This window comes from Aplysia californica, unplaced genomic scaffold (assembly GCF_000002075.1).
Source record: "Aplysia californica isolate F4 #8 unplaced genomic scaffold, AplCal3.0 scaffold00319, whole genome shotgun sequence".
NCBI classification, from domain to species: domain Eukaryota; kingdom Metazoa; phylum Mollusca; class Gastropoda; order Aplysiida; family Aplysiidae; genus Aplysia; species Aplysia californica.
The window spans coordinates 86,170-102,242 of NW_004797589.1; the positions used below are offsets into that span (position 1 = coordinate 86,170).

General features: G+C 39.7%; 1 protein-coding gene across 2 annotated transcripts; it reads right to left on the reverse strand.

The window, feature by feature from the left end:
• Positions 1–308: 308 nt before the first annotated feature.
• Positions 309–15,349, reverse strand: LOC101856819 (5'(3')-deoxyribonucleotidase, cytosolic type). 2 transcript variants are annotated; one of them, XM_005102261.3, is made up of 5 exons: positions 14,931–15,349; positions 11,232–11,332; positions 7,399–7,459; positions 6,322–6,436; positions 309–4,971 (listed from the first exon to the last, which is right to left on the reverse strand). In XM_005102261.3, exons 1-5 carry the CDS (start codon positions 15,132–15,134, stop codon positions 4,826–4,828), a joined length of 627 nt encoding a protein of 208 aa, XP_005102318.1. In that variant the 5' UTR covers positions 15,135–15,349; the 3' UTR covers positions 309–4,825. The 2 variants fall into 2 exon arrangements, with proteins under 2 accessions (XP_005102318.1, XP_005102319.1); XM_005102262.3 differs by lacking the exon at positions 6,322–6,436.
• Positions 15,350–16,073: the final 724 nt, after the last annotated feature.

The window sequence follows — 16,073 nt, forward strand, 5'->3', positions numbered from 1 at the left end:
GGTTTTGACCTTGCCTGTCTGGTCCAATGCGGGCTGAGACTACGGGATAAAAAAAAATTCCCAGCGGTAAGACTGAGAGATACATGGTAGATTCTATAATACAGTACATCATGTACGGTAATATATATACTCGATAAAAATTCTTCCCATAGGAATCAAACTCCGCGTCTATCGGCTATACTGGTACCACATACGCTGGATTGTGTTTGTATCTATGTTGTCAGGTATCTTCATGTGGACATAGACAGGTTAGAGTTAGAGGTAAAGTATACTTCTTCAAACTCGAACAAATAAACTCGGACACAGCATTTAATCAATACATATATTTAAAAAAATATATGTATAAAAATACAGCATTTTATTCAGAATCTTTTTCACTCGTCCCATTCTATTCATTCAAAGTCTTTCTAGAATCTAGTTCCACAGACATGGCCGTTTAATTCTAAAATTCATTTGAACTTTCCCAGACTACACACAATTGAATTCATTATGACTGTCATACTCAGCATTTTTTAAAATCAGTCAGAGTATTCTTCTTAAATGCACCTTTGACCTTCACTAAAGTACAAGAATTGCAATGCAAATGAGAAAATGTGACACGTGAGTCTGCTCATAGACGATAACAATTTTGGATCGGAAGAAACACAAGGGCAAAGTGTTGGTATTGTACATATAGTTGATATAGATCTAAATTTCAGGAGATATGCTGAAAACAACTCAGCATGGCCTATCCTATACTCATTAAAAATTTGCCTCTAACGCTAATCACACAGACACTGATCAAACAAAGCTTATACATTGTACACACTATAAAGCCCAGCGCTTTTAACATATTATTATATGGATCATTTTTTCACTGGTTTTCAAAACAGGCAAAAGTAACATAAGCAGAATATGGATGCTACAAATGGGAATGATAAATGCTGGACTTGTACTTGAACTCTCTATTGTTACATTCATAGCGTTATTTTGATATTTGAACTTCCTTGTGTTACATTTGCACCATCTGCAGACTTCAGCATAAGTTAAGGACCACTTGCAAACACTCTGAGTTGTCATGTATTGGGTCAACCTGCCAGCGGGCGTTCTTGGACTGACCCAGTGGCTTGATGGCGCTGACTCAGGCGGACAATGACAGAGAGTGATACTGCAAGCCTTCTGGCACTTTTTCGGGCTCCAACTCCATCATGCAGTCATGCCATAGCTCTGGCACTATCACAGTCTCTCAGCTTTTGTCTTGTGCCATTGAGTTTAATTGTGACTGTGCTGTGGATGTGCAATCCTACCCGTTTGAAATTTAAGTTTAATAAAGATATTCTAGAACTCTACAATCTAGTCTAGAGATCCAGTCAACAACGGAGTTGTAATCTTGTGGACGTGGTGTGAAATGTCAGCACCTTCCCTTCAGCCTCCATCCGCGAAGAAGAAACGCAGAGAAAATCACTTCAGCTCTAAGTACACAGATGCGTTCAACTTTGCATGCTTTCTGTAAGCTGTGTCGGAAGGACATCAATATTTCTCTTGGAGGACATAGTGACATCAGTCAGCACATTGAATCAAGTGTCCATGTGAGAACTGTAGAATTAGATCGTGCTGCCCAGCAGTCTTCTTCATTGAAATCTTTCTTTTCTTGGTCAGTTGATGAGGATCATGACATCATCAGAGCTGGGGGCTTATTCACTGCGTCCTCCATTGAGCATAATGTGCCTCTGTCAGCTGTAGATTACATCGCCCAGCTGTTTAGGAAAGCCTTCCCTAAAAGTAAAAGTGAGGAGACAAAGAAGTACGCTTCAGGGAGGACCAAAACAACCTGCATCAGGAACGAAATGGCACCACAGGACAAGACTGAAGTCAGCTCAAAGCTTCGACAATTGCCTTTTGCTATATCAGCCACACATCTGACTCCAAGCTGTACCCAATTCTTTCCAGATAAGGACACCAAGTCAATAAAATTGCAGCTTGTGTATGTGCCCAGTCTGGAGTTAGGTTCAACGGGAGTGAATATTGGTTTGGTGAGCTGATGATCTCTGATTTGGAGAAATTGTACGCGTCAACAGGAAACTGTGTTGCTATGGGACCTGACAATGCCACAGTTATGTTAACAAAAAACCAGGGAGTCATTTCAGTTCTTCGACAAAGACAGCAGCACATGATAGCCCTTGGATGCCCTTGCCATCCGATAAACATTGAAGAACAAAATGCAGCGACAATGTTGCCAGTGGCAGTGAATTCCCTTCTGGTTGATCTTTTCTACTACATGGAAGGAAGTGTAAACAGAAAGCACAGACTCAAAGAAATCCAAGTAGAATGTGGAGAGGAGGAGAGAAAAGTGCTGAAGCACATGTGCACTTGTTGGTTGTCCCTGAGGAGGTGGGAACAGAGAAGTCAGACCAGCCTAAACTCAGCCACCAGTCCAAGAGTTACAAAATTCCAAAGAAGACAGAAAGCACAGGAAGCAGGGTTGGAGATGTGAAGAAGATAGAGGAGAGTAAATAAAAGAAGACTGAGGAGGGTAAAGGAAAGAAGACAGAAGAAAGCAAAGAAAAAAAGGCTGAAGAGACCAAAGGAAAGAAGACGGAGGAACAGAGAGTGAAAGCAATTCAGAGACTGCTGCACAGTGACATGAGCAGAGCTTATGCTCATTTTCTTTTGTTCTCCATAAGAATATTTGAAAACGCAAACGAATCTCTCCACAAAAGAGAACCACTGATCCATACCCTGAAACTCATTCTTACGGACTTTCTGAAGGAAATACTGTCAGGTTTCTTGAAGCCAAGATGCAATTTATGAAAAACTTATTGAACTCGTTCGGCAAAATCCATCCTTGTATGACGCTGCCTTACCACAAAACAAGGACACCGCGCTACACTTTTGATCACAAACACCGCAATCATGTGAACATTAAAGTCTGTGGAATATCTGCAAACCGCCACCGTGCCGTCGCCCTCCGTCACCACACATCGCTACATACTACATGTGAATTGGCCTTTATGCTCCCAACTGCGTTCAACACGTCGGCCGTTTGGGGGCAGGAGTGTCATGGAGTGGGAAGGAATCCGTCATAACGGCAGGACTGATCTTGTGCATCATGTGGCAGGGAATTTGAAGGGTGACAGGTACAGAAAACGTTCTCACTGAGCTGATGGGAGTCCAAACAGACTTATCAATCACAGAGAACATATTCAACATCTATGACGCTGAGATTTAAAAAAGCCAGACCTCTTGGGAGAAGAGTGTGGCATGTGGCTGTGATAATGTGTCTTTAATGATAGGCAAGCACCATAGAGTTGTACCTTTCATTAAATGACATAAAGAAAATCATGTAGTAAAGAGGTGCCCATTGTTACCAAATAGAGACATTCAAAAGTAAGTGTCAAAATAGTTAAATGTGGATGAAATACTGATGGGTATTTTTTATCATTTTGACAAAGAGCTCGAAGAAGAGACAGGAAAAAATGGTGAAATGGTATATGTTTAAAGCCCCTATCAACACTATTAGGTTATTTAAAGGCTGGACCTCCGAGTTTGGGTAGAGACAGAGTGGGCTGCAGGAGCCTTGCTGGATTTTCTGCACATTTTTTTGATGATTTGATCACACAGCGCTCCCAAGATGCCCGATAAGATTAGTCAAACCGAAAGCCATCACTGACAGCAAAAATTAAAGATAATTGAATTTCAGCATGGTGCACAATCAAACCAAAAGCACAGGCAAGACATTGTGGTGGGTACAGAGGTGAGGGAGTTGGCCTATATCAGTAAACTGAACAGGGATGAAAAGCTAAGCTCAAAGGATGACAGTATTTTAAAAAAACTCTGACTTGAGATTCTTCTGACCAGAGGCTGCTCATATTACCCAGAAGCTACATATCCAAGACAAAACCCTTACACATGCTAAAGATCTCTGTGTGAAGTCTTGTGTCCAACAGTCTTATGGTTCACTGGAGAAGATCATATAAAAAATGTACATGTCTGGTGTCCAGTGACAGGAGGGATCAACTGGAGATGGAATTCATGAAACATCATGCGAACAACCTCACCCTACAGATCTGCTTAGAGAAGATTATGTGATGCTGCACAATTTCACACATTTTTTCTTTTGTTCTACTTCAGTGTGAGTAGGGCACTCCTGCTTGGAAACAAACTGACTCAATAATTTGAAAAGTGGAAGAATAGAATCAAAACAGCAATTAAGGGCAAAGTTAAAGCTGATTAAATTGACCCAATGACGGAAGGAGAGTCAAAGAATCAAATAAGCTGACCCTGTAATCTAATTGTTTTCCTAGTTTGTTATGATACATACACAGCAGAGACAAATGGAATGTATGTAAATTTTTATCAAAATAACAACAAAACATTTTACTTTTCAGCAACACAAAAATGTCATAAAGGAAGAGCCAGTTATCAATACATATATAGAATCAGAACAATGTTTTAAAAAATCTGAACTTGTGATAGATTTATAATGTAGCCTACATCCTGTCTATAAATCAACAAAGAAATCAAGTGGCCAACTGTGACCGTCAATATCCGTTACAGACCTGGCTCATGAAAAATTATAATCACGTATGCATTTGGTCAATCAACAAATTACAACAGAGTAAAGTTTAAAAAGAAAAATAAAAGTCATTAGATGGCACTTGACAGCTACAGAGCTGATTTCTCAAAACAAGTAGATTTGAGCAGGTCTGATCACTGAAATATAAAATAATAGCATTGAATTTCTTCTTTTGAAAATAAGCAGGATGAAAAAAAACCTGTACTCTTTCAGCTTGATCTATCATAAGGTCACTTGCAGAGGGCTCCTGTCCTAACAGACTAGCTGTGGTCAAACTCTCATCTGAAGGTCCAGAATGAGATCCCTCCAACTTCCGTCCGTCCAGTTATCCAGACGTCTCTTTCCTCGAATGTCAGAGTGGACATTGTGACAAGCAGTGAATACCACATGCTCCCATATAGGTTTTCTAATAGCACCTGTAACGAAATAGGAGGAAAATATATTGTTTTAACACAACACATATAAAACGTGTTACACCAACAGGATCTGACAATTAAAATCACAGGGTGACTCAACATACCCACATTCAACAACAACAACAAAAAAGCCCACCTGCCCTTTTATGATTTCGGGCTATTAAACCAGAACAGGGCTTTAAGATTGGGACTGGTCTTGAACTGTCATCCCTTTAACTGCTCTGTTATACAAAATTTGTATAGAACACTTGTTGTGCTGAAAACTCAGAACATTTTTAATGACCTATATGCAAGAAGCTAATGTTTTGCTGACAGTGATACAAGAGGAAAAATTGACAGAGAGAACTTTCAGGCTAATCCACTATTTCAGTTTGAGCAAACAGAAGTACATCGACACATTAATGATTGTACCGTGCCACAGTGGTGCCCTCCAACCACTCTTACTTTACTTTGCTTTTTTCTTCCGCTTGTACCCTGGGGTGTCGCGGGGAGACACAGGCGTCTGTCTGCAGCAAGGTGTGTGGCCTGTAGGAGGGACATTCCGTGAGCTCTAAGGGTGTCTGCCACAGATTCACTCCATCATCGCCTTGGTCTTCCTCTGGCTCTCCATCCAGAATATTTAGTGTTGTATGCTCTCAGAGCTGGATGGTTTGAGGGCATTCGCGTGAGGTGTCCGAACCACTTGACTGTTTGTTTTTCAATGAGTGGTAGGACCGGTGTTGCTCCTACGGTGTCCCTTATGACTTCATTTTTAATTTTGTCTCTTCTTGTTTCGTTGACCGCTCTTCTTAAGCATTTCATCTCGCATGTGACCAGTTTCCTCTCTAGGGCTTTTGTTAGGGACCATGTCTGGCGCTGATATGTGAGCGTTGGAAAGAAAATGGCGAGAGGGCCTAGTTGGTAGCTGATTGCGTTGGCTCTCTGGCATCTAGTCTTTATTTCTCGATCTAATTTTCCATTTTCTGTGAAAATGCTGCCCAAGTATTTGAATTCTCTGCTTTGTTTTAGTTGGGATCCATTGATGTTGATATCCACTTTGCCTGGTCTCCTGCTAATTGTCATGACTTCGGTCTTGCTAATACTGATCTTCATGTCATATTTTTCGCAGCTCGCATTTAGAAAAAGTAAATCCAACCACTCACAATCCAATAATTTTTAAAAAAGACGAATTATGCTTAGGACCATAACAACTGAAAAAAAACCCACAAATTGGCACTGGACTTGATCATGATGACAATGCAGAAAGTACTTTAAAGTAGCTAACAATAGTCATATATTCAAGATAAGGATGACGTTACACCATGAAACTCAAGCCAAATGAGCACGGTAAAGAAAACTTGCAATGCACACCTTTGATGTTTGGTCGATCATCTATGAGAACATGCCCGTTTGCGACAGTCTTATCCTTGGTCAAGATGATCTTATCCAGCCATTCCTGGCCGAGGTGCTCCTCTATCCACTGAAACTGGAGGGCAACAAAAGTATGAATGTAACTTTATATTATACATCTGTAGGCCTACATTTCTTGTTCAGTATTTGTTGAAGTTAAGCAACATCTGGGTCACAATTCAATTCATTTTGAAGTAATAGATTCAATCCCAACGACTACAAGATAGAGATCAAGTACCAAGTCAACGTCTCTCATAGTTAGATGTATAGTCAACTCAACTAGTTTTGATCTTTGGTTATGTTTTTTCTCAGGTCTCAGTAACTCTCCTTCATTACATTTGTTAAAGTCCAATGGTTATGTTGATTTCAAATTAAACACTTATGCTTAATTAAAGTTGAAGAGCTTTCTTTTATCCCTGGCTGCAAGTATGCAATGGTTGGTTTGTGATCCTCAAAAGAAGTTATAAGTCAGAGTCTCTTTTTGAAAATAATTCCATCTAAGAACAAGCCATTTTATTAACAAGGACTTTCACATGCAAGCATACAATGAGCAAGGAACCTAAAAAGGGGCCCCCAGCGTGACTTCAAGATATTTGGGAAGAACAATTTACAAAGTTGTGCTACACTGATAATTTAATTTTAGCATTTTCCAGAGCACACACTACTGTTTGTCACAACCTACCTGAACAAGGGTAACACTAAGTAATAGAAACAAAAAAACCCAACCATGGACATAAGCAAACAAAACCCAAACGTTAAATGTATTGAGACAAACAAAACAAGCAGTATTTTGCCAGTAAGCCTAGTATTCTCCATAAACAAAAAGAATAGACTAAATTAACCCATCAATCAACAATATCCCACTTCCTGGAGATGGTTGAAAAGGGCTGATACACTTGAATTCCCCCCCCCCCCCCATTTTCCAACTACAATATTATCTCAAGTTCAGCTGTTCTCCATTAATAACCTCTTTCATCCTCTCTTATAATCTTACTCCTGATCACCAAACTGTATTGATACTACTGTGATATGCATTACCTTTTCCTTCAAACAGAATTCATATGATGTCAAGGGGCTTGAGCAAATAAACACATCAACACTGGGGAGAAATTAGAAAAAAAATGCAAGTTATTCACTGGGGAAAAAAGTGGTTACTTTACATTTGCTAATATGTAGCTCCAATAAACACTTCCATTTGATTTTATATGGGCTTGTTGCCTAAATTACCCAACCCCCCTTTGAGCTTAAATAACAAAAGGGCTACTACATATAACCATAAAAATATAATTAAAACACCCCCCCTCCCCCCAAATTTAAAAGTCATTCAGTGCAGAGAAAAAAGTAAGACAGACAGAAATAACTGAAAGGAATATAAGAAGTCAGGCCTACTAGTGGCACCCTTTAACTACCCACATAGATCTAGAATTTAAAATATGTTTAACAGAAATTCACAGGTCTACTTATGTCCTTTATCCAGAATATCTATTACAGTTATAATTTATACACAGATATTATTGTACTTAGCAAAGACATGACTGAAGCTGAATTGAATGAAAAAGAACCAAAATTGGGAAAACAAAGCCAACCCTTCATCAATTCTACAGATCAATTACCGTAGCAAGAAACAGATAGCTGAATAAGGGTTTTTTTGTTCTGTTTTGGTTGTTTGTTCTTTGTTTTTTCGGGGGGGGATGGGTGTAGGTTATTATGTAGGCAACACGTAGCCCTCATAAACTATTTTAAAAAAAAATTGCCACCCATGCTACGCATTTCTTCTATACCGGAACATGTCACACCCATACATCAGTTTACAGGTACAAGAAGTCATGCGGAGAGCGAATATGCCCCTTTCCACTATGAGAATAGTCCACAGAATGTTCGAAAGCAGTTAAGTGGTGACTAATGTAATCTCTAGTTTTGAATCTTCTATGCTTCTATGCAGTGGGAAAGGAAACTGTAAGCGCTGGAGAAATTACATATTAGAACTCCCACCCTAAAAAAAAACCCAACAACCCAAAAACAGAATAAAAAATTATAATTCTACTACAGTGGGTGTCGCATTCAACGAGGTTGCCGTTGGATCCGACCTCTCGTTGAACGTGACTGAGGCTAAAGTAAAGAAAGGAGACCAGTTATTATATTACACGATGTACCAATACCAGTAATTAAAACCGTTGTTCCCTCTGATGATGAAAATCTCAAACAGCATCAGTGTGTGCGTGTTTGAGTTGGGTTCTGACCGTCATTTCTGCATTTTAAAATATTTTTTTCCGGACCACTTCTCGTGTGGAAACATACCCTCTCACGTCTAGGCCTAGATCAACATAAAGTGAAGGCGGGAGTTTGGATTTTCTGATCAGGGGAAGAAAAGAAAATTGAAACAAAAATGAAGGTCTCGATCTAGCCCTACCCGTCCAGAGTTCATCCAGTTTCATACAGCCTGTATCGCGCTCCCATCCCTCCCCCTCTCTTCCCTACCGTAGGCTAACCCTCGCCCACCCTCTTGACTTTGGGGCCTGTATTACGAGGCACATTAGATCTAGCAATACAATGTGTTAGGAATCAAAGAGGGGCCTTGTGCTTCGCATGAGATGGAGAGAAAGGAGAAAAATTCTTCCCTTTTGGGGCCACTAATTGCTTTTTTTGGTTATCGTGACCTCGTTGACAGCGACTTCGGTCTGTTTGCAACCTCGTTGGAGCCGATGTACATTTTCAAAGGGATATAGAGGACAAAAAGGATTGCCTTGTTGGAGCTGACTTCTTGTTGAATGTGACCTCGTTGAATGCGGCACCCACTGTAATAACTTAATACGGTATGTAAAGAACAATGATTACAGCATACACACCATTTAGTCTACAGTAACAAATATATCAAAATAATTTTTTTTAAATCGCAGTTGACCCTCAGACAGGACTATACAGTAACCTGCATCATCACGGCAAACATTCAAGTGAACTAGGTGATCCAATTTTTATCATGACATAATTCTGTCTATCCATCTCGCCATAGATATGTTACATATATAACGTATGAGAGCCATTCTCACAAGGATAGCGCAGCTGGAGTGCATCTTTCCCTTTACAACCTATGACAAAAAATAAAAATTCAGAATTCATTTGATCGGCTGCATGTATTTAGAAATAAAAATTTTTAGTAAACTACATCATCTAATCAATACTAAGTATACTGCTTTACTAGTAACTAGCTTAGTTTTATCAAGACTCGATTATTGTAACTCCCTGTTATCAGGAATGTCACTGGACAAAGTTAAAAGACTTCAAACTGTTCAAAACAATGCTGCACGTTTCGTATTACGGAAAAGAAAGTGAGACTCTGCTACACTTCTTTTGTTGACATTGCATTAGCTTCCTGTTGAGAAAAAAATTGTATACAAGTTGGTCACCCTATGTCACAAATGCTTGAATGATAATATGCCCTCACATTTATCAAATATGTTGAGACTGTACATACCAACTCGCAGTTTAAAGTCATCAGCTGACAAAAAGAAATCTCTTTTACCATCTAATCTAGGTCTATGAAACTTATAACAATGAGTGAAAGGGCATTTGATTGAATATCAAGGTCACAAGATCTAGAATGCTTTGCCAATTACAAGGTGATCGAAAAAACAACTGTACAACTTGTTTTGTAAATATCTTCCTATATACTGAAGCTTTGCTTTTCAGATTTGAACGTAATATTTGAAAGCCAAAAGGAATTCGTCTGATATTCATTTTAGATAGGTCCATTGAATGGTTTTGCTCTATATGGCGCATTAAAAAAAAACAACAACTCGTTTTCAACCTTTTCCCAATTTTCGTAGTATGATGTACCAGTTTGCATTAGGCCACCCACTAAAAGTTGCAACAGTCGCGCCATATTACAAGCTACAGCAGTGTAACTAGTCAAGAGTAGTCTACAGATATTATTTTTCACAGTTTTTCGTATTGAACATTACATCTCCACAAACCCACCATCCCTGACATTTCGTAAGTTCTGCGCACGGCATTGAAAGAATGCCTGCAAGACCTTTTGTGTCATGAGTAGAGAAGTTCCGTCAGTTTGGATCTACAGCGAATCAAACCTAAAGATTTCCTAAAAAATGACCACTTCTGGTCAAACACGCACCATGCGCAGCCCTTAAAACGTCACCAAAGTGCAGATTTCAGTAGTCTAGTCTCAAAAAACCACTATCTGTAGACGATCTGCAGCTCAGACATTCGTACTCCTCAACAGTCTACATTATCATGGCAAATCTTAATTTATGACCGTACCATATTCATCTTCGCTAGGCCGAGATGACATGGATCAAAGCATGATAATGTGTTTATGGTTCCTCGATTGTCTTGAAAAGCGGATTCATTTCCTCAAAGACATTTGGTTAAGTGAAAAGCCCATTTTCACCCTGCAGGATATGTTGACTCCAAAATTGCTGTCTATTGGGCAGCACACTCTGTATTGTCTCTGGAAGCCACTTCAAACTGAATATGTACAGTGCATGTGGCTTTAAACACTCAAGGTTTAGCAGGTCCTTGAGTTTGGGTGCCACTGAACATTTCGAACTACGCATTAAAAGTGTGTCGAGTCCAAAGGAGGGCATGCAGAGCACTGCCTCAAGGGAGTCCAGAATAAAATTGTTAGTTTTTAAACTCTATGAAAGAAATTAAATATTGTTTAAATGTTACAGGGATGGAAAATTAAATGTCAAATAGAAAATAAACAAAAAGGTCAACTAATCTGTTCATCAATTCCTTTACAATATTTTTTTTAATGGTGAACTTTGCGTTTTGGAGTGCTTTGTTCTTTAAGCCATTTCCATTGTGGATAAGTGACAAGAAACTAAAGGACTAATCTCTATCATAATATTCACCCTTCCATTTCCTTCAACTCTTTCATTGCATCACAAGCTCCAGGTATTTCTGGTAGATCTCGAAAGAAGCCCTCCGAGTTGTAAATGTCTCTGATGTTGTCCTAGTACACAGGAAAAAAAGGATTTCTAAATTAGCAAATCTCACACCTGTGTAAGGAAATCTTTAAATAGGTTTTAGTATCTTTTCATACTATAATAAAAATAATAATAATTTGTTTTATTTTTAATAGTTTGTCAATCAATCAACAATGTCCGACAATGACCAGAAGATATGCATCTGCACAGGAGAATATTTCTAAAGCAAAACAGGAGTCTAAATAATTATAATAAGTGTTAAGATGACTTGTGACTTCTGCCATTGTCAATGAGACCAATTTCGGCAGATCGAAGGCCTTGACACTTTTTTAGCATTCAAAGGCAGATCCTCTTGGCCACTATAACAGTCTGTGGGTTAACAGTCACCTTGACTCCCCTCCTAATAAAAACAAGAGTATCAATTCAAAACCGTTTCTATAAAATGCAATAGCTTTGACCTTATGAAAATAGATTGTCAACCACTATGCATTGTCCTATGGACATTCAAAACACTACTCTGTATAACAGGCCATCCTATTCAATCATATTGAAAGCCCAGACACCGAAATAAGAGAATTTTTAACCTGAGACATAATAAAAGTGTTACATCACCCGCCAGTGAACAAATTCAAAAATGCTGCTGGAGTTTGGTGATTCTACTCAAGACTTAAAATTTCATGAACAAATGAATTTTTTTTATAATTATGAGATTGAAAATAAGAGTAAAAAGTACAATTTCACTTTCATGTATCATGCACGCAAACACACAGCTTTTGGGAGCTAAACAGATGTATTTTGGGTAACAAAACCTTTGTACAATGGCTGCTAAAACTGTCGCAAATCAATGAAGCATTTAGCAAAACATCAAATTATGGTGAAATACAGGGGGTGACCCACTGAGACTCCCCAGATATATTCAGAGATCAGGTGAATGAACAAGGAATTGATTGCGAGGCCACTTGCACAAATTCTTGGCACAGAACAACTTGGATCTGAAGAGACTGACTAAGTCAGGTATAGAGAAGCATTGTAAGGATGATACAAACTCCCCTAGGTTAAAAACACACAAACTACTATGGAATTAATAGACAATTGAAACCTTCTATTTTGATCAATTAAATAATATTTCTCTCTACTGCCACTCCTTGGTTGGTTCCTTCTTACTTTTGTCTTTCCGCCACACCCCTGATCTTCTGGTAGGAAAGAACTACACCTTTAGCCTTTTTGGTCAAAGGGGGAAAAAACCCGGGAAGTCCCTGTGTGCAAGTTGCGCACGTTAAAGATCCTTTGGTGGTCTAAAATTGATAAGAGTAGGCTTCGGCTGCCACCTGGGCAAAATTCAAAATTTTCTACCAACTGAAAATGTGTCCCGCGCGCTCATATGACCTATGCAGTTGTGAGACTCGTAAAACTCTTTTATAAAGATCTCTTTCAAAACTAATAAATTTGCAAAGGATAATAATGGATAGAATCTAGATCTCTATATATATAAAAAGTCAAAATTCATGTTAAACATAAAAAAATGATAGAAAAGTGCAGTTTGGAATATAACTGATACGGTCTACGCAGTGGCTACGTTTACAGAGCCCTGAATGTAGTTTGCAATTTAAGAATGATCTTGCTCACTTCACCCCCAACCTCCCTTTTGCTTCTTCTTTTTTTCACCCTCTCCCACCCCTCTTCCTGCCTAGGCCTTAGATCCATTCTCCATCTGTTTCTTCTAACGACTTTTATTTTCAAATTGTCGAGCGTTGCCGGGTCCGAACACGGGAAAAGGATCGAAGTCGTGTTCCTCGCTGTGAGCGAGCGAGGCCTTGTCGACCGAGACTGTTTGGCTGTGCTTGCCTTCGCCCTCCATAAATTCTGTTACATTTGGACCACTGCTACATTATTATGCACATTCACTTTGAATTTGAATTTGAGCAACCGTAGCGTTTCAGTCAAGCCTCTGTGACAACGGTGGAGGATTCAGGGTGCTATGAACGTTGTCAAGAACCATTTGCCGATCAGCGCGATCTTAAGATGGCGCAGAACCATATGACGATCAGCAGAAAGCGTGGCCATCTCGAGATGGGCGCGACGCGCCATCACACACAAACAAACGATTTTGCAAAGTTCACAAACAAAACTCCGCAGAATTTATTATCATTAATTTCAAAAATAAAAAAAAAAAGGTTCAAGAGGACGCAAGTATCACTTGCCCATACAGCCTTTCTTTTTCTCTCTCCCTCTCTCTCTCTCTTTCTTTGCCACTCTCGCCTCTATGTGTGTATATATATATATATAATAATGTGTTGTATGTGTTTGTGTGCGATCGGCAGATGGCACAATTCTTGCTTGCTTTGCACAATCTTAAGATCGCCCAGCTCTATTCATTTTCGGAAATAATCCGTAGATGGCGGATCGTCATATGGTTCTGCGCCATCGTAAGATCGCGCTGATCGGCAAATGGCGCTTGACATAGTCACTGCATAACTGATAACTGAACATGAGACATGTGAAAGTATATAGACTACAGTATTAGAAGGGGCCGTCATCGAGTCCGAATAACATTTTTTCAAATTCGGACTCAAATCCGAATGAAAAAAATGTTATTCGGACACGGTCTGGAAAAAAGGAAGTGTCTTCGTTCTATAGATCTAACGTTCAGTGCTTCCAGTTTTCCGCCATTTTTTAGTTTCCCCCACACTTTATCTGCCGATCCGATGCCCGCCGCCTCATTGATACGCCCCCCACCCCCCCATGTTTCCCACTTTCTTTGTGGTAGAAAAAGGTAAAATTGAAGATTAGCAGATCACCTGGCACCTGCATATTATGAGCTGTGTAAAAAAAAAGATCGATTCGTTCAAATAAACAAGCCTGTGTCATCTCGATTGTTTTACCAAGAAAAAGTTGTGTTGCAGTGTAGAGCCGAGCATACGGCAACTTTTGATTCCATAGACCAGCGCACAATTCATTACGTAGATCTACGTCAAGACTAGCTTATTATTGTAATGATCAGTTGCCGGGGGGGGGAGAGACTGACACATATGCGACATTCAACGCCCGGACCCATAGTGCTCCCCCCCTCCCCGACATGCACACACAGCCACACGTGTGCAGGCCGCCCATCCGACCCCGACTCACGCTAACGAGCCATCTTTAATTGCTTCTGATGACCTTTTGACAAATAAACATTTATTAGAAGCGCTATAACTTTTCAGGCCGGCCTCAAATTCATCATAAGATAAAAACTTGGCTCCTGCACAATTTAACGCCATTTTGCCCGAAGTGATCCCGGTCTCTACCCAGCCTGAGGCGAGTCACGAGTGAGGCAGGACAGGAAGCCGGAGTCATGAGTCACAGGAAGTCGGAAGTGATGTCATGCTGGACAAGACACAAGAATCAGAGTCCGAAAAACATTTTTTCATATTCGGACTCGAGTCCGAATAGTCACTTCGATTGCTATTAGTATAGATCTAGATCTAGATCTAATACATCTTATTTAGATCTAGATCTACAAGAATTCTAGATTTTACATTAGAATCTAGATCTAGACTCTAGATCTAGATATCTAATAGATTCTAGATCTAGAAATAGACTAGATTTCTAGAGATCTAATATTTTTTTAAAAAATACACTCACTGCTAAGTCAGCTCTTATTTTTGCGTACTGATCTCGGGCATAAAAGGTTCTTCTCTCCTCCAAAGGAATGAATGGGTCATTTGGGTGTCTGCTTTGAAACTCTTGTAAAAGGCGCATCTCAAAATCACACAACACCTGGTCCATATCAACAAGTACAAGCAGCTTGCGTTCGCTGTGATTTCTGAAGGAATTTTTTCCTGCCATGGGCCATGGACTTGCTTTCTGTCGGTCTTAAAACGTAAAGGTTAAAAGTTAAATTCTTTCAAATTCAAATTCAAAGAACTCTGATTGTTTCTGGAATCTAGATCTAGAGATCTAGACTAGATCTAGATCTAGATCTAGATCTAAATATCTAGATCTAAGCCAAGCAGAACCTCCACAAGTTAAGAGTGCTGCTACCCTCTCCACAGTGATCCACCCTCTCACACAAAATTTGTTGTCGCACTAGTCTAGCAGTCAACTGCAGTCAACCTACAGCTTCTGTTCATCAACAATAACATAATACTGCGCTTACAGCCTTAACCAAACTCTTTCGTTATTATACAAATAAACAGTTTTTGTGATTCTGAATAAAATTGTTTTGATATTTGTCATCGATTTTTGTTCAACCTGCATTCTTGATTAGAGTTTTCTTCTTAGGAGAATACAACGCCAAACTTTATCGTTGATCTTCTAAGCTGGTTGCTTTTTTCTTCAGAGATCTCAAGATGGCGACCGCTTTAGAGCAGTACGTGACTATGGTTCAAAACCTATCTGCGTCAGGTAATTCTTTGTTCTTTTTTTCAAGTTGATGTGGTTACGGAGAACTTCGACACCATATCAGAGAAATTGATAAGATTGAAGAATACCGGACCAGGGGACTGATTTTGCCTATGTCTCAACATGCATTATTGTCGTTCATTACCAGATAGCCCAGGCTAGTTGAACAGGCTCTCTAGAGTCTAGCTATATCTCTAGATCTAGATCTAGATCTAGATCTAGGTCTAGATATATAGATCTAGATCTAGATCTAGAAGTCAGTCGATGTGCCAGATCGCGGCGGTGCCCTCAGCGCGGCGGTGCCCTCAGCGCGGCAGTTGGTCTAGTTTCGGCAATTTCTCACCTGGCCACCTCTTCTCACCCGGGGTGAGAATAGTGCAGGCG

Bases quoted from the DNA above. Each gene is read 5' to 3' on its own strand.
- LOC101856819 (XM_005102261.3), bottom strand. From the start codon at position 15,134: ATGGCAGGAAAAAATTCCTTCAGAAATCACAGCGAACGCAAGCTGCTT. The intron at 11,333-14,930 runs GTGAGTGTATTT...CCTGTGTACTAG, and splicing joins AAATAAGAGCTGACTTAGCA to GACAACATCAGAGACATTTA. The intron at 6,437-7,398 runs GTAATGCATATC...GTTGCCCTCCAG, and splicing joins AATTCTGTTTGAAGGAAAAG to TTTCAGTGGATAGAGGAGCA.